At 57.2% G+C, this 24,991-nt stretch overlaps 2 protein-coding genes across 5 annotated transcripts; one reads left to right on the top strand and one right to left on the bottom strand.

The window, feature by feature from the left end:
* The first annotated feature begins 742 nt into the window (after positions 1-742).
* Positions 743-12,355, top strand: SLC15A3 (solute carrier family 15 member 3). The gene is made up of 8 exons (XM_068554147.1): positions 743-1,341; positions 4,346-4,635; positions 6,558-6,705; positions 8,161-8,271; positions 8,995-9,163; positions 10,621-10,779; positions 11,560-11,715; positions 12,199-12,355. The coding sequence occupies exons 1-8, from the start codon at positions 784-786 to the stop codon at positions 12,351-12,353; spliced, it is 1,746 nt and encodes a 581-aa protein (XP_068410248.1). The 5' UTR covers positions 743-783; the 3' UTR covers positions 12,354-12,355.
* A 56-nt stretch (positions 12,356-12,411) lies between these two features.
* Positions 12,412-24,887, bottom strand: TMEM132A (transmembrane protein 132A). Of its 4 annotated transcripts, none has more exons than XM_068554144.1 (11): positions 24,490-24,885; positions 21,808-22,022; positions 21,395-21,613; positions 20,304-20,635; positions 18,456-18,605; positions 17,192-17,390; positions 16,964-17,107; positions 15,679-15,881; positions 14,650-14,926; positions 14,110-14,301; positions 12,412-13,692 (listed from the first exon to the last, which is right to left on the bottom strand). In XM_068554144.1, the coding sequence occupies exons 1-11, from the start codon at positions 24,587-24,589 to the stop codon at positions 12,652-12,654; spliced, it is 3,072 nt and encodes a 1,023-aa protein (XP_068410245.1). In that variant the 5' UTR covers positions 24,590-24,885; the 3' UTR covers positions 12,412-12,651. The 4 variants fall into 4 exon arrangements, with proteins under 4 accessions (XP_068410245.1, XP_068410246.1, XP_068410247.1 ...); XM_068554145.1 differs by having other exon boundaries at positions 17,192-17,387; positions 24,490-24,884; XM_068554146.1 differs by lacking the exon at positions 16,964-17,107 and having other exon boundaries at positions 24,490-24,887.
* Between the last annotated feature and the right edge of the window lie 104 nt (positions 24,888-24,991).

Raw genomic sequence — 24,991 nt, 5'->3', positions numbered from 1 at the left:
AAAGTGGGATCCAGGAGAGAAACGAAAGTGAAAGATGGAAAACATTCCTCCAGCCTTCAGGAAAGTAGGCAGAGCTGGGGGGGAGGATAATGGGGGGGAGGGAGGTTTTTAGAAAGCTGGCCTGGCAGGGTCCCTGTGACCCAGACTTTCGCTTCTCCTAAACACCCTAGGACACCATGTGACTCAGCTTGGCCACAGAAGCAGCGAAAGGGGAAGCTAGGGGCTCCCAGAGTTTCTCAAGGAGCAGAGAGCTGGACAGAGGCTGAGCCCGAAGGGAGAGGGCCTGGGAGGGGCGGCAGGGGAGGCAGTCTCCGGAAGGCAAGGAGGTGGAGGAGACAGCGGGGCGGTGGGGGCAGAGGGAGCCCCTGTGGGAGGACCCTTGTCTCCGGCGTGTGGGCCAGGTGTCACCAGGGGAGGGGACAACGGTTAAGAAAAGACGACCAACCGGAGAGACCCGCAGGAAAGGAGAGGGAGGGGCAGAGAAGAGGAAAGAGAAGGGTCGGCAGTGAGGAAGGGTGGAGGAAGGAAGAAGAGTTAGGGGTGGGAGGAGGGGAGAGGAGAGAAGTAGGGAGCGGGAAGTAGAATCTGGGTAGCCCCAGAGGCCCGAGGGGGCGAGAAAGACAGGGAGAGGGGACAGGGGAGCAGAGGGGAAAAGGGAGAGGCAGGGGGACCAAAAGGGGTGGGAAAGGAGGGAAGGGAGGAGAAGAGAAGAGGGAGGCCGCGGGGGAGGGGCGGAGGGCTGGGGACAGGGTACGGGTCTGAGAAGCGCAGCGGGGGCCCAGGATGCCCGGGCCGCGCGCCCCAGTGGAGCCCCGAGAGTCCGGGGAGCGCCGGCCGCTGCTGGAGCGCAGGCCGCGGGGGCCCCGACGGTGGTGGCGGGCGGCGGCGGCCGCGGTGCTGCTCGTGGAGATGCTGGAGCGCGCCGCCTTCTTCGGCGTCGCGGGCAACCTGGTGCTCTACCTGAACAGCGCCGACTTCCACTGGGCGGGCGAGCAGGCGTCCCGCGCCGCGCTGGTCTTCCTGGGCGCCTCGTACCTGCTGGCGCCCGTGGGCGGCTGGCTGGCCGACGTATACCTGGGCCGCCACCGCGCCATCGCGCTCAGCCTGCTGCTCTACCTGGCCGCCTCCGGCCTGCTGGCCGCCACCGCCTTCCCCGACGGCCGCAGCTCCTTCTGCGGCGAGATGCTCTCCCTGCCGCTGGGGCCCGCCTGCCCCTCGCCCGGCTGCCTGCGCACCTCGCCCGCCCCCTACTGCGCCCCCATCCTCTACGCGGCGTTGCTGCTGCTCGCCCTGGCCGCCAGCTCCGTCAGGAGCAACCTCACCTCTTTCGGGGCCGACCAGGTGAGTGGCGGGAGGGCCCGCCCCGTCGGGAGGCCCGGGGCGCGTTCGTTCGGAGGGAAAGCGATGGACCCGGGAGTCAAGAGGCTCTGGCTGCCAGCCGGCGTGACCCCTCTCCGGGCCCAGTTTCTTGATTTGAAAGAAGCTGTGGGGTTGGGGGTTTGGGGGTGCGGACCCCTACAGCAAAAACGATGGCAACAATAGTGATAACCGTAGTTGGCCTTTGACTATGTGCCACTTTCAGTGTTTTAACTCACTTCATCCTCTTAACGACTTAGAAGGTAGGTAGTATTTTTATGTCCATTTTACAGATCAGGACACTGAAGTTTCAGGACATTTATCAGCCTGGCTGAGGTCTCATAGAGAGCGGGTCGAAGAGCAGGGTAAGGGTGGCTGCACTTCAGGCCCCACACCTTGCGCCCCATCTGTGTGTTGTCGGGATCTAGAGGCTGGCGGGAGCCTCTTCCTGCCAGCTGTGCTAGAGGTTGAGTCAGGCCCACGTGTTCAGATCCCAACTCTGCCACTCACCAGCCAGAGGCACTTGGGCCAATATCTTTACTTCTGAGCCTTTTTCTGTACCCTTTTGGACAGAACATGGCACATAGGAGAAATTCAATAGATGTTTGTTAAATGAGTGAGTAAATACTGTGTAATAACAGTATATAACATGGCTATATATAGCTATGGCTAGTATATAACAGTATATAATATAACGTGGCTATATTTTGATAGCTCTACTCAGTGGGCTATTAGACAGTAATTTTAAAAAATATGTAACGTGACTTGAACAAAACCACATACAGTGTTAATGAGCAAAAGCAATGCAAAATTGCATACAGAATATGATTACAGCCATGTGAAAAGACCAGGTGTCAACAAAAGGGGGAAACAGGAAAAAATCGTGACAGTAGTGTGATCAGGTGCCACTGGACTAATTATACTTTTTTCCTAATTGTCTGTTTTAAAATGTTCTTTAATTGCATGTATTACAATCAGAAAGGGGACATTTTGGAAGGAATATTGCATCCAGCTGGCATCCACAATCCAGCATCCAACACAATCTCCAGAGTCCTTACCAAGGAGTGACTCATCCAGCCTGTTTGGATTCCTTTGACGATGGGGGATTCAGTGCCCCCCAGGACAGCCCTGTCCATTCCTCAGCCACCACTGACCTTCCCGCAGACCAGGAGGCCCCCAATATCTGCCAGTGGGACTCTCTCATCTTCCCTTAATTCTGCTCTTTCATTGACATCCCACTCCACCCCCAGGTGCCCTTGACTTCATTGACCTCCAGAGGGCCTCAGCCATCTACTGCCTCCTGTCTGTCCCTCCTCTTGGCGGCAGAATTGGTCTCTCAGAGGCTCGGCCACTGGGTAGCATGGACTCTGGGTGGGGCCAGGCCAGGCTGGAAGGCTGCCTGGGGGTCTGGCCTGATCCCTAGGACAGTTCAGAAACACTAGAATGATTTGAGGCAGGGATGGACATCATTCGATTAGATTTGAGTTCTTTAAAATGGCTCTGGTTACAGGGTAGGGAGTGGATGGGTGTAACACGAGTGGGCACACCAGAGCAGTGAGGGGGCTGCTGCAGAATTCAGGGGGGCAGTCAGATGGGGAGTGCGGGGGGGAGCGGGTGGCACCATCTGGCAGGCAGCCATACCCAGGAACTGAGTGTTTAACACACTTGCTGATTTCAGAAAGGGCCATCCATCATTCTCGACAAAGTGGCTTCTCATTTTGGGAGAGCTCATTTATATCCTGAATGGGCTGCCTGGTCTTCCCCTTAGAGTTGCAACTGTCGTATTCATTTATATCCAATTAATAAATGGAGTGCCTGCTCATAATGGGACTTATTCAATTTTCTGCTTGAAAGTCTACAGCAAAGATTCTCAGTGAGTGAGAGGCCCCTCCCTCCTCATCGCCAAGAGGACCCCTCAGAATCTCCAAGGGGATGCAGTTTTAAGTGCACCTATGTGGACTAAAATTTTACATTTGGAAAATGAACAAAATACATAGTTACCTTTTTCCTAATGCAACAACAGAAATTAAAGCTTGATAAAATCTTAACTAATGGATATATGTATCTCTGGGTGGAAGGAGAATAATGGATTCTGAGATTTGGGGAGTTATTGAAACGGTGATGGGGTACAGAATCATTTATCTAGAGAGGTGACCTCCAGACATCACTGCTTTTAAAAAGTACAGATGCCCGGGCCCTGCCCCAGACCTGCTGAGTCAGAATGTGGGACCAGGGTCTAGGAGAGGTACGGGCAGCCAGTGCAGTTGATCCAAGCCAGCAGACCGGAAGGGGGCCTGGGGCCTGGCTGTTGCAGATTGATCCAAATCCTGGGTAAAGATTTTCAGCCCTACTGCCCTTGCTGTGGGGCCCATTTTTTTTTTTCACCAGGCCAGAACCCGCTCTTGGGGCCGTGTCTGGGACCACTTCTGCTTTCCCTGATTATGCCAACTTTGTCTGACTGGGAGGCAAGTTGTGGTGGGAGCACAATGGAAAACTCCATTTGCATCTTCAAACTGCAGAGGAAATTTTCAATTAGACTTCTAACTGTTCTTTCAGTAATATGCACAAATCATGTTTAATAATGTCGGACAGACCTGAGACCTTGACTGGCTTTTTTCTGACTATGAAGGTGACACACAGTATGGATTGCTCAAAGACAAAGGGATAAATCAGCTAGAAATGAACAAAGTGGCACCAGAGACATCTGTTGTGTGTACTACTTAGTGACAATAAAAAAGCAATGTGTGTCAAGGGCAGGAAGAAACAGCTGTGTCAAAATGTCCTGATCGTTAACAGGTGACTCCCAAGAGAAGGGTTTATTCATCCATTCAACAAATATTATTGAGCATCTATTTAGTGATCGGGATGAGGAAAGTGCCAGAACGCCCACCCACTGATCCAAGAAGTGTCCCTGTGGGAGAGGGGGTACAGGCACACGGCAGGGTGCCCTCACACCTCCTTGGCCCTCACTCTCACCCTTGCCTGGCAGGTGATGGATCTTGGCCGCCATGCCAACCGCCGCTTCTTCAACTGGTTTTATTGGAGCATTAATGTGGGTGCCGTGCTGTCGTTGCTGGTGCTGGCCTTTATCCAACAGAACATCAACTTCCTGCTGGGCTACAGCATCATCGTGGGCTGTGTGGGCCTGGCCTTCTTCATCTTCCTCTTCGCCACCCCCAGCTTCATTACCAAGCCCCCCACAGGCAGCCAAGTGTCCTCCATGCTCAAACTTGCTCTCCAGAACTGCTGTCCCAGGCGGTGGCGCCGACACTCTGCCAGGTAAGGGGAGGGCTCTGGGTGAAGGGGCCACGTGATCCAGTTTAAAGACATTCTGGATCAGCTCCAGTGGTAGCCCTTTATGATGACCAGCTCCCCAGTGGGCTAGAGCTGCCCGCCATGACTGAGGATGTTGATAGAGGTCAGGGTGATGGTGGTGGTAGTGGCAGTGGACTAACTGTGGAAAGTATGAGGATGTTAGTGGTCTTGACAGTGATGGTGGCGATAAAGATAGGGATGATGGTGTTATTAGTGACAAGGAAGATAAACACTGGCAATGGTGAGAACCATGGCGGTAGAGTGGTGGTTATGAAGATGATCTACCAGTGAAGGTTGTTGGGATAGCAGTCTACGCTACCTGGATATTAAGTATCAGAAAGGCTAAGATGTCAGCCAAACTGGCTCCCTTTCCCATTATCTGGCATTCAAGGGAGGAAGGTTCTGAATGGTCTTGCATGTGCACAGTGGCTTCCTTTTGCCCCTCTCTTTCCTGAGTTAATTGACTACTTATGCTAAGCAAACCTGTCTCCAGACCTTGGACCCAGTTACAGCTCCTGTCGGTGAGATCTAGACAGAAAAGGTATAGAACATGCTTTCCCCTAACCTGGTGCATTGCTGTAAGGTTTTGTTCGAATGGTCCATTGCTGCCTAACTAACTACCCCAGAACTTAGTGGCTGAAGCAACCACCTTTTTTTACCCCTCAAAATCCTGTGGGTAACTGGGCTCAGCTGGACAGTTCTGCTTCTTATGATACCATGGGGGGCTGCAGTCACTGAGGACTTGAAAGGGCTAGAACATCCAAGACGGCTCACTTTCCTGGCCGGCAGTCGACGTTGGCTGTCAACGAGGACACCTCGGCTTCCCTTCGTGTGGCCTTGCCCCCCAGGTGGCTGAAGCCTCTCCCGGCAAGGTGTCTGGGCTGCGAGAGGAGGGAGCATTCCAAGAGGGAATGTTCCAGAGGGCAAGAAGTGGAAGCTGTCGGTCCCTTGAAGGCCTTTTGGAGGTTTGGAGTCCCAAAGCATCACTCCTTCCTCATTCTGTTGGTCAGTACAGTCACAGGCCAGCTCAGATTCAAGGGCAGGGCAGCTAAAATCCACCTGTTAGTGGAAGAGCAACATCACAGACTGGGTGGAGAGAAGCTGATGGTGGCCGTCGCACCACACCGGTGTCGTCCCTTTCGGAATCTCAAAGGACGAGGCAAGGCTCTTGGGCAAGTAGGGATTAGAAGCCTCTCCGGACAAAGGGCAAAGGGTAAAGGGTAAAGGTTGATCTTTCCTGTCTCCTAATAATGTTCCCTCCACCCCTACCTCTCCATCCCTTGTTCTGTAGGGAGAGGGCTCCCATGTTGCCTGTTGAGGAGGATGGACTTGGAGACCGCACTGGGGGAACTGGGGTGTCTCAAATTGTGACAGCCTCTCTCTCTGAGTCAGGCATGGACTGGGGCTTCCCTGGTTCCCATGGCACATCAACACTACGAGCCAAAAAATCCCCCAAGACTCTGCTCGCCACAGCCTCTGGTCTTACCAGAGGCTTACGAGAGGCCACAGCTCTAGGATGGAATGGGTCTTGATCGCCAACTCTGCCACAGGGATGACAGTGATAGTATTGACAGTGGCAGTGCCAGCACTGAGAAAATAATGGTGATAGAATGAGAACTCCACGGAGGGGATGGCTTTGGTGATGGTGATGACCATGCTAATGGTGATTATAGGGATGCTGGCATTGGTGATGATGGTGATGACGGTGAAAGGGATGCCGATGGTGGAGTGGAGGACATGAGGGTGGCGATTTCCGAGATGATGTCTGTGATAGCTGGTGACAGGGGAGTGGGATTAAAGTAGGGGATGATGGGGGAGGTGGGAAGGCGGCCGTGGTGGTGATGACGGTCGCAGCCATTTTATCTGCTGCCTCTATGGCCCCTCAGAGACCCTCCAGGCGCCCAGCTGCTGCCTGACCAGAGGTCTCCCCAGCCTGGCCCTTCCCCCCAAGAGGACATCGCCAACTTCCAGGTGCTGGTGAAGATCTTGCCCGTCTTGGTGACCTTGGTGCCCTACTGGATGGTATACTTCCAGGTCAGCACCCCTGCCCTTTCGCTCTGGGGGGACTGGCTCCCCAGGCCCCTCACTGGTCTCATCTCTCACGGTAGATGCTCAGGGTATGTGGAAAGGGGGAGGGGCTCACAAAGTGAACTGCTGCCACGTAGCAGCTGGGGTGGCGCCTGGCGCTAAGCCGTCCCAATAATTACTCTCTCTGGGTGGTAGAGCACAAGGAGCTGTGGAGACGGGTCTGAGGCCCAGTGACTGAATAAGTCACCCCATCTCTCCGGGCCTCAGTTTCCTGTTAGACTAGAGGCTCTAACAGTTCTGCAGCATTCAGATTCTCCAACTTGGCAACGGAGGCCCAGAGAAGGTGTGTCGGTTGCCCGAGGCCCCACAGCAAGTTAGGGGCAAGCTCAGTGCCTCGAGTGCTTTGCAACAGCGGTTCCCCACCCTGGCTGCGCCTCAGAATCCCCTGCAGAGCTTTTAAAAAAATACAGATTCCCAGGTCCCACCGCAGACTACCGAAAGAGAATTGCTGGAGGAGTCTCTAGTGTAATAAACTTCTCAGATGATGCAGACGCTCAGCCAGGTTTGAAAACCGCTGCTTCCCGCCCGCTCCCCAAGGGGAAGGTTACTGCAGTGAATGTGTGTGCGGGTGTGTGGAGGGTGGGCTGCAGCCTAACCCCAGCCTCTAATCCCCAGTCCACAAGGTCACTGCCTCCCACACATGCTCTGCAGGAAGCTTGTTGCGAGCTGCAGAGGGTCAGGGTTGTGCAGGGCCAGCCTGCTACTTGGGGGTGGCACAGAGGCGGAAGGTGTCTGTGATGGGACACGTGTGTCCATGGTTGATCCCTAGTCGTACCAGTTGTCAGAATACTGACATCCTTCCATACCAGTCAGCAAACAGCTGCTGCCCTGAGCAACCCAAGTGCCCTCCTCTGGCCCCAGGCCCTCCTGCAGGATTCTCCCAGACCCCCCCCCCCAACCTCATACAGCAACTAATGGGATAACGGCCGGTATGGCGGGGCCCCCTGGAGCGTGCTCCTGCTGCTGTCCGGGGCCACCCTGCTGGGTCAGTGCCTACGCGGTCCCCAGTTGCGTCAACCTGTGGGGCTCAGCTTGGCCTCAGTGTCAGATGAGCACTCCCTGCGGGGACAGCCATGCATTATCTTCCCCATGTCAACAAATATTTATCCACGCTTACTCCGTGCCAGGCCCTGGAGACAAGAATGTGGGCCAGACCAGCTGGGCCTGGGCTCTGGAGCAAAGCGGCACGCACAGCCCTCAGGCCTGGGAGCAGAGCAAAGGAAGCTCCTGGGGAGGGAGGAGGGTGGGAAGGTCACTTTCCCCCTGAAGCTGGGCGAGGGGACAACTGCCCAGCTGCCCTGTGCTACTGCAGAGGAATGCCTGCCTTGGAGCTGGGAGCATCCTGGGACGGAGGTGAGGCGGCCAACTCTGTTCCAGCCTCACCTCCAGCTCTCTCGGCAGATGCAGTCCACCTATGTCCTGCAAGGTCTTCACCTCCAAATCCCGAACATCTTCCCAGACTACCCTGCCAACAGATCCGCGGCTCTGAGGGCCCAGGGCGGTGGCTACAAGGTGAGAGACACACGTGTTCAGCCCCCACTTCAGGCCGGGCTGGGGGCTTCCTCCAAGAAAAGGAGGAAATGAAGCTGCCGCCACACTCCCGTCCCCCAGCGGCACGGCATCCTCGGGATACAGGAAACGCACCTGGAGGCCCAGACATCCTGCCAAAAGGCTCAAGTGCATACAAGACTTCAGGCCAGCTTCACTCCCACCCACTGCTGCTCTGAAGCGGGCCTCACTGCCCAGTTTGCACCAGGCCCTCGGATCAGGCACATTTGGGGGCATCCTCAACTTTACCTTGCTCCCTCCCTCAGTGGGACTCCTGGATGCTCAGATCTCTGCCTTTCACCAGGACTTTCCAAACCAGTTCCTTGGCATTTCAGAGACTCTTAAAATCAAAGATCTTCAGAGCTGGCAGATAAATGACATATCTGCTACTAGACCTCCCTTCCTTGCCCATGGCAGACATCACTAATCAATCATGGCATTCTTTCATGTTGAGCCCACGAACATTCCAGGCAGCCACTACCAATTGATAGAAGTTAAAGGAACGTATTTGCCATCCCTGATCTAATCCATCCCCTAGTTACACAGCCGAGGAGTGTGTATCAGGGGAGGGGAAAGGACTGGCTCTGGGTCACCCAGGGACAGTCTGGATGGAGTCCAGGTCTCCGGACTCCGGCCCAGAGCTCCTCTGCTCTGCTAGCCTGCCTCTCTTGGTTCCTTCTTTCCCAGATCCCAGAAGCCTGGCTCCTCCTGGCCAACGTCGTGGTGTTGCTGATCCTGGTGCCTGTGAAGGACCACCTGCTCGATCCTTTACTGCTGCGCTGCAAGCTGCTTCCCTCGGCTCTGCAGAAGATGGCACTGGGGATGTTCTTTGGTTTCACCTCGGTCATTGTGGCAGGTATGTCGGCCTGAGTGGAGGGCCTTGGGGAGGGGGCTGGCCTTTCTCTGGGGCTGGGGGGAGGCTGGCTCCACCAGGGGCTGATGCTGAAGCTGTGGGCCTGGGCCAAGTACACCCTCCACCGGTGGGTGCCAGTCTTGGCTTCTGGAAGATGTGAGCTGAAAGAGACCCTCCTCCTTGAGTCCAGCCTCCCCTCGTTTTGACAGATGAGGAAACTCAGGCCAGGAGAGGAAAAAAGATTTTCCCCAGTGGGATGTAAGCTTCCTGAAGGCAGGGGATTTTTTTTCTTTTTTATTCACTGCTATGAATAATGCACACGGGTGCTCAAAAAATGTGTTGAATGCATTTTTCCAAAGACACACAGCCATTTAGCAGTTGGGGGACATTTTTCAAAAAGTATCTATTATTTATTCTCTTCCCTCTTCCATTTCAAAAGGATTTGAAGCCACTCATAAGAAAGAAGCTCTGGTAAAGAAGCCTTGCATGCTACTGCACAAACCTCAGCCCTTTTCACTTTGTGACTTAACGATCCTGAAGTTACTTAGTGTTCTTGAGCTTCATCTTTAAAACGCGGAGAGTAATTCATTCAGACCCTGTGCAGAGGCCAGGCTCTACCCTCCTGGAATGTGGTCTAGCAGGAGTGTTGTGAGGTTTAAACAAGATGAAGTTGGTAAAGCACCCAGCACCATGCCTGGATCACAAGTAGGAACCAGAGGAATTAAAGCTCAATTAGTATTGTGTTGCAAGTATGAAAACCAAACTAGATTCTTTTTCAGCTACATGCTTTAGTGCATTTTGTCCTATTTCATCCTCACAATAATCCTGGGATTTTTATTCCTACTTCTTGCATAAGGGAACTGGGTCTCAGAGAGGTTAAGTGATTGGCCCAAGATCACACAGCTAGCCAGTGGCAGGACCAGGATTGGAACCCAAGTCACCTAATTCCATATCTGGTGTTCATTCCACTAGAGCACAGCTGTCTCCTAAGCAATGAAGGGGAAGGAGATAAACTAAACTTAAAAGCCAGATTAGAAACGCTATTGTAATACTTGATGCTGCAGTAGAGGAGTCATGTGATATCATGGGAATGGGGCTGGCTTTGAAACCAGACACGCTGGGGTGCAAATACAGCCCCAGTTACTTATCAGCTGTGTGACTTAGGGCTGATTGCTTAACCTAAATTTCTCTTTCTTACTTACAAGAATGCATATTAAATGCCTCGCCTATAACAGGCTCTCAAGTAACAAGAGCTGTTACAGTTGTTGAGTGCAAAACCTAGTTTGGAGCTTCCTAGCAGCCAAGGCAAAAAGGGAAGAACTGGAGGGCCAGTGTTCTTTTCCTTACATGCTGCCTAGTCAATGACTGGCTACTTAGTGAATACCCACTACATGCCAAGCTCTGTCATGGGCTAAGCTGCCTACTGTGGGCCTGACTGTAGCCCCTCTCCCCACCACCAGGAGTCCTGGAGATGGAGCGTTTAGAGTACATCAGTCACAACCAGACGGTGTCCCAGCAGATTGGGCAGAACACATATTATGCAGCACCACTGTCCATCTGGTGGCAGACCCCTCAGTACCTGCTCATCGGGATCAGTGAGATTTTTGCCAGCATCCCAGGTACGCTGGACCCCTCCCCTGCTCTCGCATGGGTGATGGGCTCTGCCTGGTGGTGCCTCCAAGGCAGAGGTCCCACGGGCACAGCCTCTGGAGCTTGTCTGCATGGAGGAAGGCAGGGTTTTCTGAGCGGGGCTGCAGTCACCCCGTGGGGACTTATCAGCACTGGTTTGTGCCAGGCACTGCGATAGGCAGTGGGGATTAGAGGTGAATAAGACATTTCCCATACCACCTTCCCCCACAGTCCCCCTGGTGCCATGTTCCCCACCCTCTGTGACTTTGCGGTTGCTGTTCCCTCTGCCTTCCCATTTCCCAGATTGGAAGTGAACTCCCATTTCCCCTTCAATTCCCAGTCTAACTGCCCTCTCCTCCATGAGGCCCTCTCCAAGGCCTCTGGGCAAAGGCGGTCCTCTCTGTCTTCCCTTTGTTCATGTGGCCCAGGGCAGAGGGAATGGGGCGGGGGAGACACTGGGAGATTTCTGAGGTTGAATCAAAATGATTTGGTGATGTTGCTGAAGGTGGGCAGAGAGGGTGAGAGAGAGAGAGGATGAGGACGGGGCTTCTGTCACTGAAATGGGAGACCCAGGAGGAAGGGGAAGAGGGGAGACAGAGCAGTGTGGGAGCACCCAGGTGGAGGTGTTCAGGGGGGATGAGCAGGGCAGAGGCAAGGGGTCACCCAGGGGAAGCCAGGAGGGAGGGCTGGCTGGGGGAGGGGAGGGCTGTGGCCCAGCAGGCTCTGCTCCTCCACCAGCCCCTTGGGTCGTCCTTCCTCCCTCTCTGCAGGCCTGGAGTTTGCGTACTCAGAGGCCCCGCGTTCCATGCAGGGTGCCATGATGGGCATCTTCTTCTGCCTGTCTGGGGTGGGCTCGCTGTTAGGCTCCAGCCTGGTGGCACTACTGTCACTGCCGGGAGGCTGGCTACACTGCCCGGAGGATTTTGGTGAGTGTGGGGGGCCTCCCCGGGAATGGGACATGGGTGGAGGGCGACTTGGAAAGGTGATGGCAGCTGCCAAGTGCTTTGACCCCAGGCAGATGGAAATGGCACGCTAGACTCAGAGCAGGGCTCTCGCCCAAACCCGGCCCAGCGCCCACAGCATGGTCCTGTCCTGAGCCTCAGGTACCCTAACCGCCCAAAAGGAATCAGTGAACTCAGCAGACCTCCAAGGCACCTTCCTGCTTCCGGAACTCTGCCATTCTGGCTAAGGGTCACCTTTCTCTGTGGTACTTATGATGTTTTAAGCCCCTGAAAGAACAGCAAGCTACCAGGGAATTGTAGACGCCACAGGAGACACCTAGGGCAGCCCGATGCTAGTGGGCTATCTGCCCTGTGTTTTCAGACCCCACCCACTGCCCACTTTGGCTTCAGCTGCCAGCGCTGGGGGATCCCTGCCCTGACCCGAATGCCAACCCCTCCTTTCCCCAGGGAACATCAACAAATGCCGGATGGACCTCTATTTCTTCCTGCTGGCCGGCATTCAGGCTGCCACGGCCTTGCTGTATATCGGGATCGCTGGTCGCTATGAGAGGGTGGCCCAGGGCCCAGCCTCCCAAAGCTGTCCCAGGAGGGGCAGTGGCTGAACACGGCCCCCACTCCCCCCCTTGCCTCTCTCCCCCAACAGACAGCCACAGGCCCAGCTGGGGTTTCCTTCTCAGTTTATTCTGTACCCAACATTAGGATGAAATGGTTCTCATAAATAAGGGCCCTGAGCCCTTCCTCACGTCCATGGTCCATGACAAGGGGCAGGGCAGCGGGGGCCTGGGTGGGAGTCCTTGCGAGGGACCAGGCAGGGGACTCGCATCGACCAGCACCAGAGGATGAGCAGGAAGCTGCCCAGGCCAGAGGCCGACGGCGCCGGGCCAGGCAGGCTGGGGAGGGTCAGGAGCTGCCCCGGATCCGCTCCATGTAGCTGCGCAGCTCCTCGGGGTCCTTCAGCCCCATGTCCTCACACACCCAGCGGATGTCCTCCTCGCCCGCCACCAGGATGGACTGCACAGCAGGGGCCCCCACGGGCTCCTCGGGCAGCTGGGCTGGGGGTGCTGGCGCAAACGTCACAAACTCTACTCGCTTCCGCCGCCCCCCGGCTTCCTTCCTGGCCAGGGTGCTCGAGGAGCTGGTGGTGCCCCCAGCAGGGGCCTGGGCCAGGGTCAGGGTCTCCCCTCCTCCCCCACTCTCGCAGGGGCAGCCCCCCTCCCCCTTGGGCAGGCCAGGGGACTGCCGGTCCAGCTGGCGGCTCAGGTCCTCCTGGTCAGTGCCCAGCCAGACCCAGTTGTGGGGCTGGGGGGAGGCAGGGTCAGCAGCACCGTCCGGTGGCTCCTTGCGCTGGTAGCGCAGCATGAAGACCACACCATTGACCAGGAAGATGAGGATGGCCAGACAGAAGATGCCCAGCAGGGCGTACATGCCCAGCTCTAGCTCGGTGACCCGCTGCGGGGCGGGGACCATCTCCTCCTCTTCCTCCTCCTCCTCCCTAGCTTCTGCCTTCTCCTTCCCGGCCTCCTCCTCTGCCTGCTCAAACTTGTGCCTCACATCCCCGCTGCCCCCCACACTGCCTGCCGCCCGCCGTTCTCCACCCACGCTGGCCTCTGGGGCCGGTGAGCTGTGAGCTGGGCTGGATGGGAGGGCAGGGGCTGGGGTGGGAGCGGGGGACAGCCCTAGCCAGGCGGTGCCAGAGGCCAGGGGCACACGGTGGCGGCCCCGGCGGCAGGGCTCAGGCGGGTGCAGAGCCACATGCAGGGGCAGCCCCTTGACGCCCGCCCCACTCACCACCACCCCGAGTTGGGCACCCCGCTCATAGGCTGGCAGCACAGCACCGGGCTCCTCGGCCGAGACGGACAGTCCCAGGTCACGGTGGTTGTAGAGCTCAGCGGGGGCCAGGGTGTGGTCAGAGAAGGACAGCCACAGGGAGAGGGCCACCTCCTGTCGGGCACACAGACACAGGCAGAGACACGCAAGGGCACGCACGCATGCACACAGAGACCACTCCCACAGAGACAGGCCACACGGAGGAGGAGAGACCAGAGAGAAAACAGACACAGGCAGAGGGACAAAACACAGGGAGAGAGGGGACATGCGTCAATCACCTGTCTTCTACTCAGCCCCGGGGTCTGAGTCATCGGGAGGGTCCTCAGTTAGAGCCATCTAATAACCTCCCACTGCCACACTCCAGCCAGCCACTGCTTGATCACCTCCAGCCGCAGAGAGCTCACTACCTTACAGGGAGTCAGTCCTCATCCTGAAAACCCTAAGGTGAAGGGTGGAGGTACCTCCCATCCCCCTGTTATCAACCCCCAGCTGGAGATGTTGACCTCATCCCCCTGACCCCCCAGCTGTCACCTGCTTTGGGGCAGGAAGGGCTGACTGTGCCCAGCACGTGGCTGTGACCTCCCCGGGGTGGGCAGTGCCCCGGCTTAGGGCAAGTGAGATGCCCATCACTGGCTGCACCCGCAGCTCCAGCACCGAGACCTTGTCATCCGTCACAGCCAGCACCTGCTCCCCCAGGATGGAGTCAGACAGCGGGGAGCGCACCTGAGGGTGAGAGGGAGTTGGAAGTGGGGGGGGGGGGCCTCGTACACAGACAGCCTCCGCCCTCTGAGAGCCCAGCACCCTTACAAAGGGATCTGGTTTGTGCTCCCAGCATCTGCACAGGCTGCTTTCCCACCTTTGGCACCTCAAGACCTGGCTCCCACATACCCAACCCCAGCCCTTCATACTTTGAGGACTTCCCCCGTTACACGGGCCGCCCTATTCTGACCCAATCCCCAACCCCGCTGGGTTCATACCTCCCCAGGTACACCCTGGGCCTTCCGACACTCTTCACACCTTCCCATTAACATTATGGGAGTCACCTACACCCTTTTCAGGCCGTCTGCTCACCTCGATGGAGGTGACGCCGGGCTCCCGGCCCACCAGGACGCGGCCTCCCTCCAGCGAGGCTACGCTCGGGTCCTGCACGCGGGCGTGCGGCGCCACGAGGTGGGACACGTCCAGCAGCCAGTCCGGGCCGAGCAGGTGGGTGAGGCGGCGGCCGCCGTCCAGCGGGTGGGCCGCGAAAGGGACGAGGAAGCGCACGCCGGCGCGCTGGTACTGCAGGCGGCAGCCGCGGACGCGCCGCTCGGCCTCCTCCGCCCCTGCCGCCTCGGGCTCCAGCACCCTGCGGGGAGCGGCGGCCCGGGGGCGGGGCGTCAGCGCGGGCCCCGCCCCTAGCCGGCCGAGGGCCCCGCCCAAGGGAGGCCCCCGGCTCCTAGTGGGCGCACGTTCCCCAAGCCCCGCTCGCAGCCGCACCTCCGTGGTCAGGTCCTTCCACCTGCAGGCGCCGCGCCCCAGTCCCATTTCTGACTGGTGCCTTTGCCTATGCATCAAGCCGCTCTCGCCCTCCTCTTACTCCTATTTGGAACTCTGGTTATGTGTGACGAGACCCTCTCTTATGGGGGAGACCCACGGTGCTCACTCTCTGGAGGGCCTGGGAGCTCAGATTCCAGAGGCCTGAGGCCACCTCGTCCTTGGGCTCTGGTGGGATCCCCTCAATATTTACTAAGTGCCATCTTAGGCTTTGAGGACACAGCAGGGAACAAAATAGACGAAATCCCCTCCTTCAAGGGCTTACATTCTAGGTGAGGAGTGTGGAGGGTAGTCAGACCACAAACAAGATTAATCAGATCACGTGGTATGTTAGAAAGTGATACGTACTATAGAGAAATAAGGCAGGGAAGGAGGAGAGGAGTGGAGGTCGGCAATCACAAACAGCGGTCAGAAGCTGGGTGATGGGCGGGCAGGGGGAGAAGGAACCGCAGGCAATCGGGCAGTTTTTCAGACCCCAGCTCGGGCTTATGGCTGTGTCCCCTGCACCCTCAGTCCCAGAGCGACTTCGCCAAGGCCTGCCAGCTTCCCCAGGGCTCCACCTACCCTTCCGCTGGGCCAGGTACCCTCCAGCCTCGGACCTGCTCGAGGGTGGTGTCGGTGAGTTCGATGCGCAGGGGCAGCAGCGGGGCCCACACGGTCAGCCGCAGCGAGGCCCGCAGCCGGCGCCACCAGAAGTCCACCTGCACCCCCTGAGCACCCCGGCTCTCCTTGCCAGCCACAAACACAGCGTCACAGGCCTCGGACACCTGTGGGAGGGCAGAGGACAGGGGGTGGGCTCAGCCACCCGGGACAGGTATGGACCGGGGGGCATCTCTTGACCCCCATACCATAAGAAAGGGGTACGGTTGAAATTCATTCTGTATTTTTCTGTAATGCGTGTCCTCAGATTAAGATTTCCCCTTGCAGCCAAGATCCATTCCCCTGGCAGGAACAGCCCTTCCCTGAGTTCACCTGGGGCTCAGCTGGGGGAACTGGCTATTTGCACAGGACAAAATCTCCTGGCAGAGGAGGGTTTGAATCCACAACTTTGGCTCCTCGTTAGTGCTGGCCTCTGGCTTTGGTGCTGGAGCCACCAGGTACGAGTGGGTAGGCAGAGGCTGAGGGCAAGGCAGACCTATCTGCCTATCGGCAGACCGTGAACCCTCAGGTAGGAACCATTTACACAGAGACAAAGTGCTGGCACAGGTAGCCAAAGACACCTCCACTCAGGCGGCCAGAATTTAGGAAATGCAGGCTCTGGGCTTCCCCTCTTAGGGGAATTCAAAATGGGGAGTGTTGCCCTGCCTTTTTTTTAACCTCATGGGTCATTATGAGGCTCCAATAATAATAGTTGTCATTATTTTTACCATTCGATAATGATTATATTGTATTATGATTATAACAGCAATAGCTGCCGTTGTTCAGCCCCTGCTCTCTGCTGGATACTGTCTTAGAGTGCTTTTAATTCTTACAACATCCCTAAAATAGATTCCCATTTTAAAGCTTAGGAAACGGAGGCTCAGAGAGGTTGAGACTTGTCCACAATCACACAGCTAGCTGATAACAAAGATGGGCTTCAAATGAAAACTTTCCCACCATAAAGTACATGCCCTTAACTCTCCCACGTCAGTTCATTTGCCAGTGCAGTAAGAACGTGAAAGTGCCTAAGTTGGGGGTTTGGGGGTTGCACAGCTCCCACTTGACTCTGGAGAGAGTTGGTGGGACCAAAGCCGTGGTTCCCCTCATGAGGTTACTGGTGTCAAGAAGAAGCTGTTCTCTTGGGGACCTGAGTGGGGAAGGAGGAACGCTGTGTGCGCCACGCGTACACAAACGCATACGTGCCACTCACCTGCAGGACCTGTGTGTTGGCTGACTCGCAGCCGATGTGCTCTGTCACCTCCACCAGAGCTCCGCCACTGTCCACGGTGACAAGGCGCACAGGGACGTGCCGTGGCACTCCAGTCAACGGCGCCGTGTTCACCAGCTCCTCAGCCTGGGGGTGCAGGAGGAGCTCAGCCCCAAGCTCTTCACCTCCCTTGGCCCCCAGTCTGTCTGGGAAGAGCTGGGGACCCCTTACCTTGGCCAGTGGGACGAGGGCTCTTATGTCCCGCTCCGACACCAGGATCTCCCACACCATTTTGTCCTTCTCTGCTTCGGGGGCCTGGCCTGGGTACTCCAGCTGCCATGTGACAGGGCGAGTGACCGCCACGCCCCCACTAGTGCCATTCTCCACCAAAAAGTCCACCCACAGGAACTCGGACAGTTCAAGGGGGCTGCTGGCCAGAAGAGAGAGAATCTGAGTGCTTGAGAGCGGCCAGGCACTGTTGTGAGCGCTTCCTGTATTCGTGAGGTAGGTCCTACGATTATCCCCATTTTACAGATGAGCAAACTGAGGTCTGGGGGTTATGTAACTCGCCCAAGATCACACAGCAAAAAGTGGTAGGGCTGGGATTAAACCCAAGCATCCTGGCTCCAGAGCCCAAGTTCTTATCCGCTCAAGATCCATGGAGCCACTTTACCAACCCCTAGAATGCTTGCTGGCTCTCCTGCCTTCCTGGGCCCCCTGCACTCAGGCCTCTGTCTTCCACAGCCATTGGGGTGGCATGAAGCACCAATGTCAATTTTTACCAAGTAGGAAGATTCACTTCCCAGTCCCAGAACTGGCACTTGACACCTTGAATAATAAATAACCTCACGGTTTCCTTTGATCAAGCACCTACTATGTGCCAGGAACCAGCCTAGATGCTTGCTGGGTGGTACCTTATTTTCACAAACCCTAAGGGATACATCATTATCCCCATTTCACAAGTGAGGAAACAGAGGCTCTGGTGGGGGAGGGCGGGGGCGTGCTTAACTGGCTTGCCCAAGTTATTTATCCAAAAAGTGTCAGAACTAGGATTCAAACAGGGGCTACAAAGCGCATGGCCTTGACCCAGACTCAGGGCATGAATAAGAAGAGTTCATAAGTGTTAAGAACTGCAACTGGGCTTTTGGAGGAATATTAATGGCCGGGAAAAAGGGACCCATTTGGTGGTAGTGGGAGGCAGGGTAGCTGCAGTGAGGGTTGTGACTGGGTGGCCAGGATAGATTGTCATCACCTGGAATAAGACTCACAGACACTCACTGTTCCTGGTACGTACCTGGGGATGGATAAATAGTAGCTGAATGAACAAAAGATATATCTGCTTTGTGCTGCTTCCTCGAAGGAGTCTGCTCTTGTGCCTGCCTACATGGGAATATGGGGGCCGGCAGCCCCCTCCCCTCGGGCCCCCTAAATCTGCCCACTAGCACTCTAGTACCATCCCTCCCTGCCCTACCCCTCGTGGGAGGGAAGTACCCACCTGGAGTCTGGCCCCGCGGGCCTGTCCCGGTGGCAGGTGATGAGGGTGGTATGGTGCTTGGAGCCCTTGAAGCGGTCCAGCTTGGCAGTCCAGAGGGCTGGTTGGGCTGGGCGGGCAGCTTTCACATGCAGCCCCTTCTTTACCTTGATCCTGGGGAAGGGGACACAGGTCCAGTTTGTCAGGGGGTTGCTGAAGTGTGGACTGGATCAGAGCGGGAAGATAAGGGACTCCAGTCTGAATCTCCTCCTCGCCATCCTCTGACCCACAAGGACCGCATCTCATGGCAGGTCCTCCCACACAGCTCTCCCCCATTCAAAGACCACTTATGACTCCCCACTGCCCACGAGGTCAAGTCTTAGCCTGGCATCCGAGGCCCTCCAGGGTCTGGTCCAGTTTCTTCTTTGGCTGTGACATCTCTCCACGCACTCTTAGCTTTAGCTGCACCCAAAGTACACGAGCACGATGCCCTTGAAGCCTCTAAGCCTTTGCTCAGGCTGTGTCTTCAGCCTGGTCTGCCCTTCCTTTCTTCACCTGCTCATTCTTCAAGTCTCCAGCAACACAGATACCATTTCCTTTATTAAGCTCTCCCTGTGGCAGGATGAATTTCCCCTGCATCCACCCCCCTAACCCCAGCCCTTGCAGCACTTTGTACCTTCATCAGAGCTTATAATCCAGTTCATGCCCGTCCAATCCCCTTCCCTACCACTAGGGGTCCCTTAGTGCCAGAGGGGGACGGGGCCTTGCTCTTTTCTGAATGTCCAGAGTGGAGACACAGGGATTGGCATATTTTAAGTGTCTAGGGAGATCTAACAATGATACGAGTGAGAGAGGAGGGCATGAGAGACAGGGAGATGGGACAGGCACCTGTGAGACACAGGGATGGGACACACACAAACCCGATTATGGGATAGGCAAGTCACGCTCTGCAAATCCTTGGCAGTAGTAAGACTGGGGTAGGGGGGACTTCCCTGGTGGGGCAGTGGTTAAGAATCTGCCCAGCCCAATGCAGGGACATGGGCTCGAGCCCTGGTCTGGGACGATCCCGCATGCCACGGAGCAACTAAGCCTGTGTGTCACAACAACTGAGCCTGCGCTCTAGAGCCCCGTGAGCCCCAACTACTGAGCCTGCGCACCACAACTACTGAAGCCCGCGCACCTGTGCTCCCCAACAAGAGAAGCCACCACAACGAGAAGCCCGCGCACGGCAACGAAGAGTAGCCCCCGCTCGCCGCAACTAGAGAAAGCCCGCGTGCAGCAACAAAGACCAAACGCAGCCAAAAATAAATAAATTAATAAATTAATTAAAAAAAAAAAAGATTGGGGTGGGGGACGGCTGGGGGTGGGGCACTTCCTGAAGAAAGGGACAGGAAGGAGGGCCTTCCTATGGGGAGGAGCCAGCTCTGTCCAAAGGCTAAGGACCCATGGTGAGGGTGGTAAGAGGGAAAAGATGCAGATGAATGGGACTAGGGCAAATGCCTCTGCCGGGGCATCCCAGCATTAACCACTCCCAGGCACCACACTTCCCAGTTTTTAAGCCCTCTCCCGTTTCCCCTCCCTGGAGCCGCAACTGCCCTGTGGGCAACTTTAGCCCACTGGACAAAGGAGTCTCAGGGAAGTGCCAGGGGAGGGGAGCTTCCTCCTTCTGATTCCAAGTTCAGGGCTGTGCCCAATCGCCGGGTCCTGCTTGCTGCCAGGGCAATCACAGTGCTTGGCCTGGAGGGGGTATGGCGGACCCATGTTTTGCAGAAGTCAAGGATTCCACTAAAGACCCCAAGAGGAAGAGGTACCAGCACAGTCTTCCTGCAGAGGTTCCGGCCTCTGACCCGCCCCCAGGGGCCCGGTGCTCACCGCAGGGTCAGGACGCTGGCTGTGAAATTGTGTTGAAGCAGGAGGGCGGCACTGAAGAGCTGACCGGGCCGCACGGGCATGTCAGGCACCCGCAGAGTCACTGCCTCATCCAGGGGCACCTCTTGGTACTGTGGGGGGTCCACGGGGCGCAGCTCCACGTCGCCCACTGGGAGGGCCTGCTCCCCAGGGTCCTCCTCACCGCCGGGGCCGCAGCCCCCAGGGCCCTCGGCTGCCGGCTCCAGTGTGTAGGCCAGCTCGGCCCGCGTGGCCGAGCCCTGGGAGAACCAGTGGGAGGGGAACTCCATCTCCACTACACAGGCGCCCAGGGATGGCTGCAAAGACACAACGGCCATGGTCAGCGTGGCGGGGGAGGGGAGTCCCAGCACCCAGGGCGGGAAACCCAGAGCTGCAGGGGTCCATGAGAGCAGGGCCAGCACGGGCCGCAGACGCATCCCACGTGACACAGCCAACTGGCAACGCGACCGAGGCTAGGTCTCAGAACGCGTCCACTGGCCGTTCTTCCACCTTTGGGAACAGCCTCATTCCAGAGGGAACCAACCCCAACGCCTGCCCCTAATCATGCTCCAGGACCGCCCTGATGACCACTCAGAATCCTCAGGCCTCTCAGAATCCCACAGCCCACAGAACACCTCTCTCCAGTGGAATCCTGTGCTAGACTGCAAAAGAGCAGAAATTGCAATAATAAAAGTAATGCTAACAATAATACAAACACTCACTGAGGGATTGCTCTTGTGCCAGGAATTGTGCCAAAAGCTATTCTTGCACCCATCTCATTTATTCTTTATTCCAACTCAATATGAGGTAAAAACTGTTATTATCCCATTTTACTGATGAGGAAACTGAGCCTCAGAGAGGTTACATTACTTGCCCAAAGTCATGTACAATGGACTGAACTCCTTAAGGGGCCCTAAATAAGAGGGACCCGCGAAAGTCAGCAGAGCAGGAATGGAGTCAGGTGGTCCATGACCTCCAAGCCTCCCAGGAGTGGTGAGCCCTCTCTTCCCTACTCCGGGACCACCCTCTGGCGGACACAGCAGCAGGGCCAGCCCAGGTGGGGCCCTCCCACTCACCTGGAAGCGGCAGGCTTGGTGAGCAGTGCCTGCAGGGTGTGTGGCGTGGAGCCGGGCACAAGGCAGGCTGCCAGGCCCCGGGGGCCAATCCTGCCCTTTGAGGTGGAAGAGGACGCGGGCGTGGGGCTCCGCTGGAGTCACAGCCACTTCCACTGACACGGCCCGCACGTCCCACGGGACTGGCCGTTGCTGTGGCTCAGTGACCCGAGGAGGGACCACCTGGAGGGAGAACGGGGGTGCTCAACAAAGCAAGGGGTGGGGAGAAGCAAAAACTAAGGCTGGCAGGAGAGAGCCTTTATGGGCCTCCTTTTCCCCCTCTGGAAAATGGGGAGCACAGCTAGGGCTGAGCCACACACAGCAGACCTTGGCTCTGAGTCCGGTTAGCCCAGGAGACTCTGGTGGCCCCTCCTTACCTGCTGAGTGGCGAAGGGTGGGTAGGAGGCCCGGAGAAGTGGCTGGGCCCTGGGCCAGGGCTGCAGGAGCAGAAAGGTCTCAGATCGGGAGCCCAGAGAGGAGTTGGCAGGTGGATAGCGGCCCACCTGCTGCACACGGAAGTGCTCGGGGGCATCCAGGAGCTCCAGGGCCGCCGGCAGGTAGACTGGGTCCAGGGGGTCCTGGTCACACTCCACTGAAGAGGGAGAAGGGGGAGGGATGGTGACAGCTTTAGAGCAGGCAGGGGCTGAACTCAGCTTTGTCCCGGGGCACAGCAGTGGTGGGCGATGGAGGAAGAAAAGGGTTGTAAATGTCCCATCCTCCCAGGGTGTCGGGGGGAGTCTCCCCATTTCACAGATGAGGTAACTGGGACCAGGATTTGAATCTACATCCAGGACTGACTGCCAGCTTCTGAGTCATTCCTTCTTCTGCCTTCCACAGATCCAGGCCTTCCTCACGCCAGCAGAACCTTCTCAATGTCTCCTCCTCTCCCATTCCTGCCCCCTACCTACCTGCCTCTGACACCAAGGCATTTGTGGGGTACAGACCTCCCAAGACAGGGTCTATGTAGTAAAAGATGGTGATGAGGTGAGCTTTGTAGAAGTAGAGACCCTTTCTCAGCCCCTGGGTCCTTGGCCAGACTTGGCTGGGCATCCACCCCCAATCCCTCTGCATCATCACCATGGCAACCTTGCACTGGTTTCCCGAACTTGCTCCCTTCTACCCATCCCAACTGGGTACTGGAGTGCAAGTCTAGGATGGGGGAGGGGGGTGGGAACCATAAGCTTGGGGAGAGAGTCAAAGTATTCAACCAACAGTCAGAAGGGCAAAGGACCCCTATGACCATATTTGGTTTGTATCAACTGACTATTAGTTAGCCCTAAAAATAATAGTTAACATTTTTTGACAGCAAGCTATATGTTGGCTACTATTTTAAATACTTTACATGTATTAACTCTTTCGGGTTTTGTAATAGCTCTGAGAACTAGGTTCTATTAATATTAATCCCATTCTATGGTTGTAGAAAATGAAGCTGAGAGGTTCAGGGACTTGCCTGGGGTCCCACAGCAGGAACGTGATGGAGCTGTGAGTCAGAGCCCAGGCACCAACCATTACACACCCTGCCTCTCCACCCTCCACCTCTCTCCACCCTGTGCTGCTTTCCACCGTGCACCCTGTGGGCTTCATTCCCTAGAGTGTGGGTCTTTCCTCCTCTGCTGGGCAGCGCCTCCCTCCTCCTTCAGGGTCAAGAGTCATTGTCACCTCCTTCTTAAGGAAGCCCCCTTGATTGCTTGCCCTCTCACCAGTCCCCTCAGTCTTCTGGACCCCTGAATTAGTTATCTTCCTGTCTGTCGGCTGGGGGCCTTGTCTTACTCATCCCAGCAGCCCCCGTCCCTGGAGAGGATGTCCTGGGAGCCTGGAGACCTGTGTTTACGTCCTAACTCTTCCTCGGTTAGGCTTGGGCCAGTCATTTAACATCCTGGAGCCTCAGTTTCCTCACCTGTAGAACGAGCGAACATTTAGTGACACGGTGGACAGGGGAGGGCTTTGTAAACTATGGTGCGCTCTCTGGAGGAGGGATTATTGCTGCTGCTTAATAGATGTGACAAGGCTTTCCTCTTCTCTCAGTGTGAGGGGTTATTAGGGCTCCTGCTGGGTCCCCTGGGGAGGGGAGCAGGTGGCTGAAAGCAGCCCTAAAGCCAGTTCGCTCGCTCTCAGCCCCACTGCTGGGCTGGGGGACGTGATGGTTTCAACCTCCTTCTAGACCCTCCCCAGCAAGGAGCATGTGGCTGAGAAGCTCCACTCCCCGCGCCCCCCACCCCGAAGTGTAACAGGTGAGTGACTATGGCTCCCTGGGGGCAGACCCTGGCTTCTGGTCCTTCTCCTACTCCATACTCCACTGCCTGGATAATTACAAGATGCTCTGTGGCCTGACTCCCACGGACTCGCATCACTCAGAGCTCAGCTCTCTTGTGGGGGGAGGGGGGCAGGGAATGCCTCGCTCTCTGTGGCATCATCCACCTAGCAGCCTCAGCCCGCGCCAAGGGCAGCCTGCCTCCCACGCAGGGGCACAGGGGAGGCGGTGCCCCTTCCTCCAGTGATCCCCATACTCAGGAAGGCACCGATGAAGTAATTCCAAGGTCAAAGAGCTCCTTGGGGCAGGGGGAAGGCGGCTGCGGATCTCGCAGGTCCTGGGCAAAGGGGCTGCTTCCCGTTCCGTGGGGGCTGGGTTGATGGTTGCGGGGAGGAGGCCAGGAGCCACGGGGCTACAGCTCTCCGTACCGCAGATTAGGGAGCTGGTGCGTGCGGGGCAGGGGGCAGCCAGGTTAGACGTCGCGACTGGAGGGGAAACTCGTGGAAGGTGCGGGGACACGGCGAGGATGGGGGGATGACGGTGAGAGCCCGGGGACCCCGCTGGCCTTGGGTCAGGAAGAAGTTGCCAGGTTATGCAAGTGAGGAAAGCCATAGAGGCGCGAGGCTGGGGGCCAGATCCCAGGGGTAAGTCCTCTCCAACCCTCAGGGCACGCTGCGGGGCGACCCGGCTCGGGGTTTAGTCCCAGAACTCGCGGGTTCCCGGCTCCCTCGCATCCCTCGCGCTCGGCCTCTGCTCGGGCCCGGCTGCCCCTCGCCCCGCCCCGCCCCGCCCCTCCCCTCCCGCTGACCTCTCACGACGTCCAGGGCGAGGGCCACCAGTAGGCAGAGCCAGGGGCCGCAGGGCCCCCGGGAAGCCGCTGCCGCGCGCCCCGCCATCCAGACGTTCATCCTTCCCACGCAAGGCCGGGACTAGGCGGGCGGCTCAGGTGGCCGCGGTCCTCCCGGCATCTCCCGGCCCTACCGGGCCGGCTGGGTCCCCGCCGCCCGCCAATCCGCGGGCCCGCCCGCCCCGCGGCTGCAGTTCCCAGACAATGGAGCGGGAGCTAGAGCTGGAGCTGGAGGGTGGGAGGGAGCGAACGCGGCTCACGGGCTGCCCCTCAGCCCCGCCGGGTCCTAGTGCCCTACGGATGCCGAAGCCCCAAGCGCCCCTGTGCTAGAGGTCGGGCAGAAGGCCACTTCCCCGGGGACTGACTCGCCTCTGCCAAAAGGGACATGACGACGTGTTCGGTTCGCTCCCTTTCGGAAGCTCCTGACCAATGAGGAAAAAGCACCTCCTCTGCCTCACCCCCA

The sequence above is a fragment of the Eschrichtius robustus genome, chromosome 11 (genome assembly GCF_028021215.1).
Source record: "Eschrichtius robustus isolate mEscRob2 chromosome 11, mEscRob2.pri, whole genome shotgun sequence".
Lineage (NCBI taxonomy): Eukaryota > Metazoa > Chordata > Mammalia > Artiodactyla > Eschrichtiidae > Eschrichtius > Eschrichtius robustus.
This window is presented reverse-complemented; position numbering and strand designations above follow the sequence as displayed.

Coding starts and splice junctions, on each gene's coding strand:
- TMEM132A (XM_068554143.1), bottom strand. CDS start 22,176: ATGGGGAGACTCCCCCCGACACCCTGGGAGGATGGGACATTTACAACC. Junction 20,636..21,394: donor ACCAAGCCTGCCGCTTCCAG/GTGAGTGGGAGG, acceptor GTGTCTTTGCAG/CCATCCCTGGGCGCCTGTGT. Junction 14,302..14,649: donor CCGGCGTCACCTCCATCGAG/GTGAGCAGACGG, acceptor TCTCACCCTCAG/GTGCGCTCCCCGCTGTCTGA.
- SLC15A3 (XM_068554147.1), top strand. CDS start 784: ATGCCCGGGCCGCGCGCCCCAGTGGAGCCCCGAGAGTCCGGGGAGCGC. Junction 10,780..11,559: donor GATTTTTGCCAGCATCCCAG/GTACGCTGGACC, acceptor CCCTCTCTGCAG/GCCTGGAGTTTGCGTACTCA. Junction 11,716..12,198: donor ACACTGCCCGGAGGATTTTG/GTGAGTGTGGGG, acceptor TCCTTTCCCCAG/GGAACATCAACAAATGCCGG.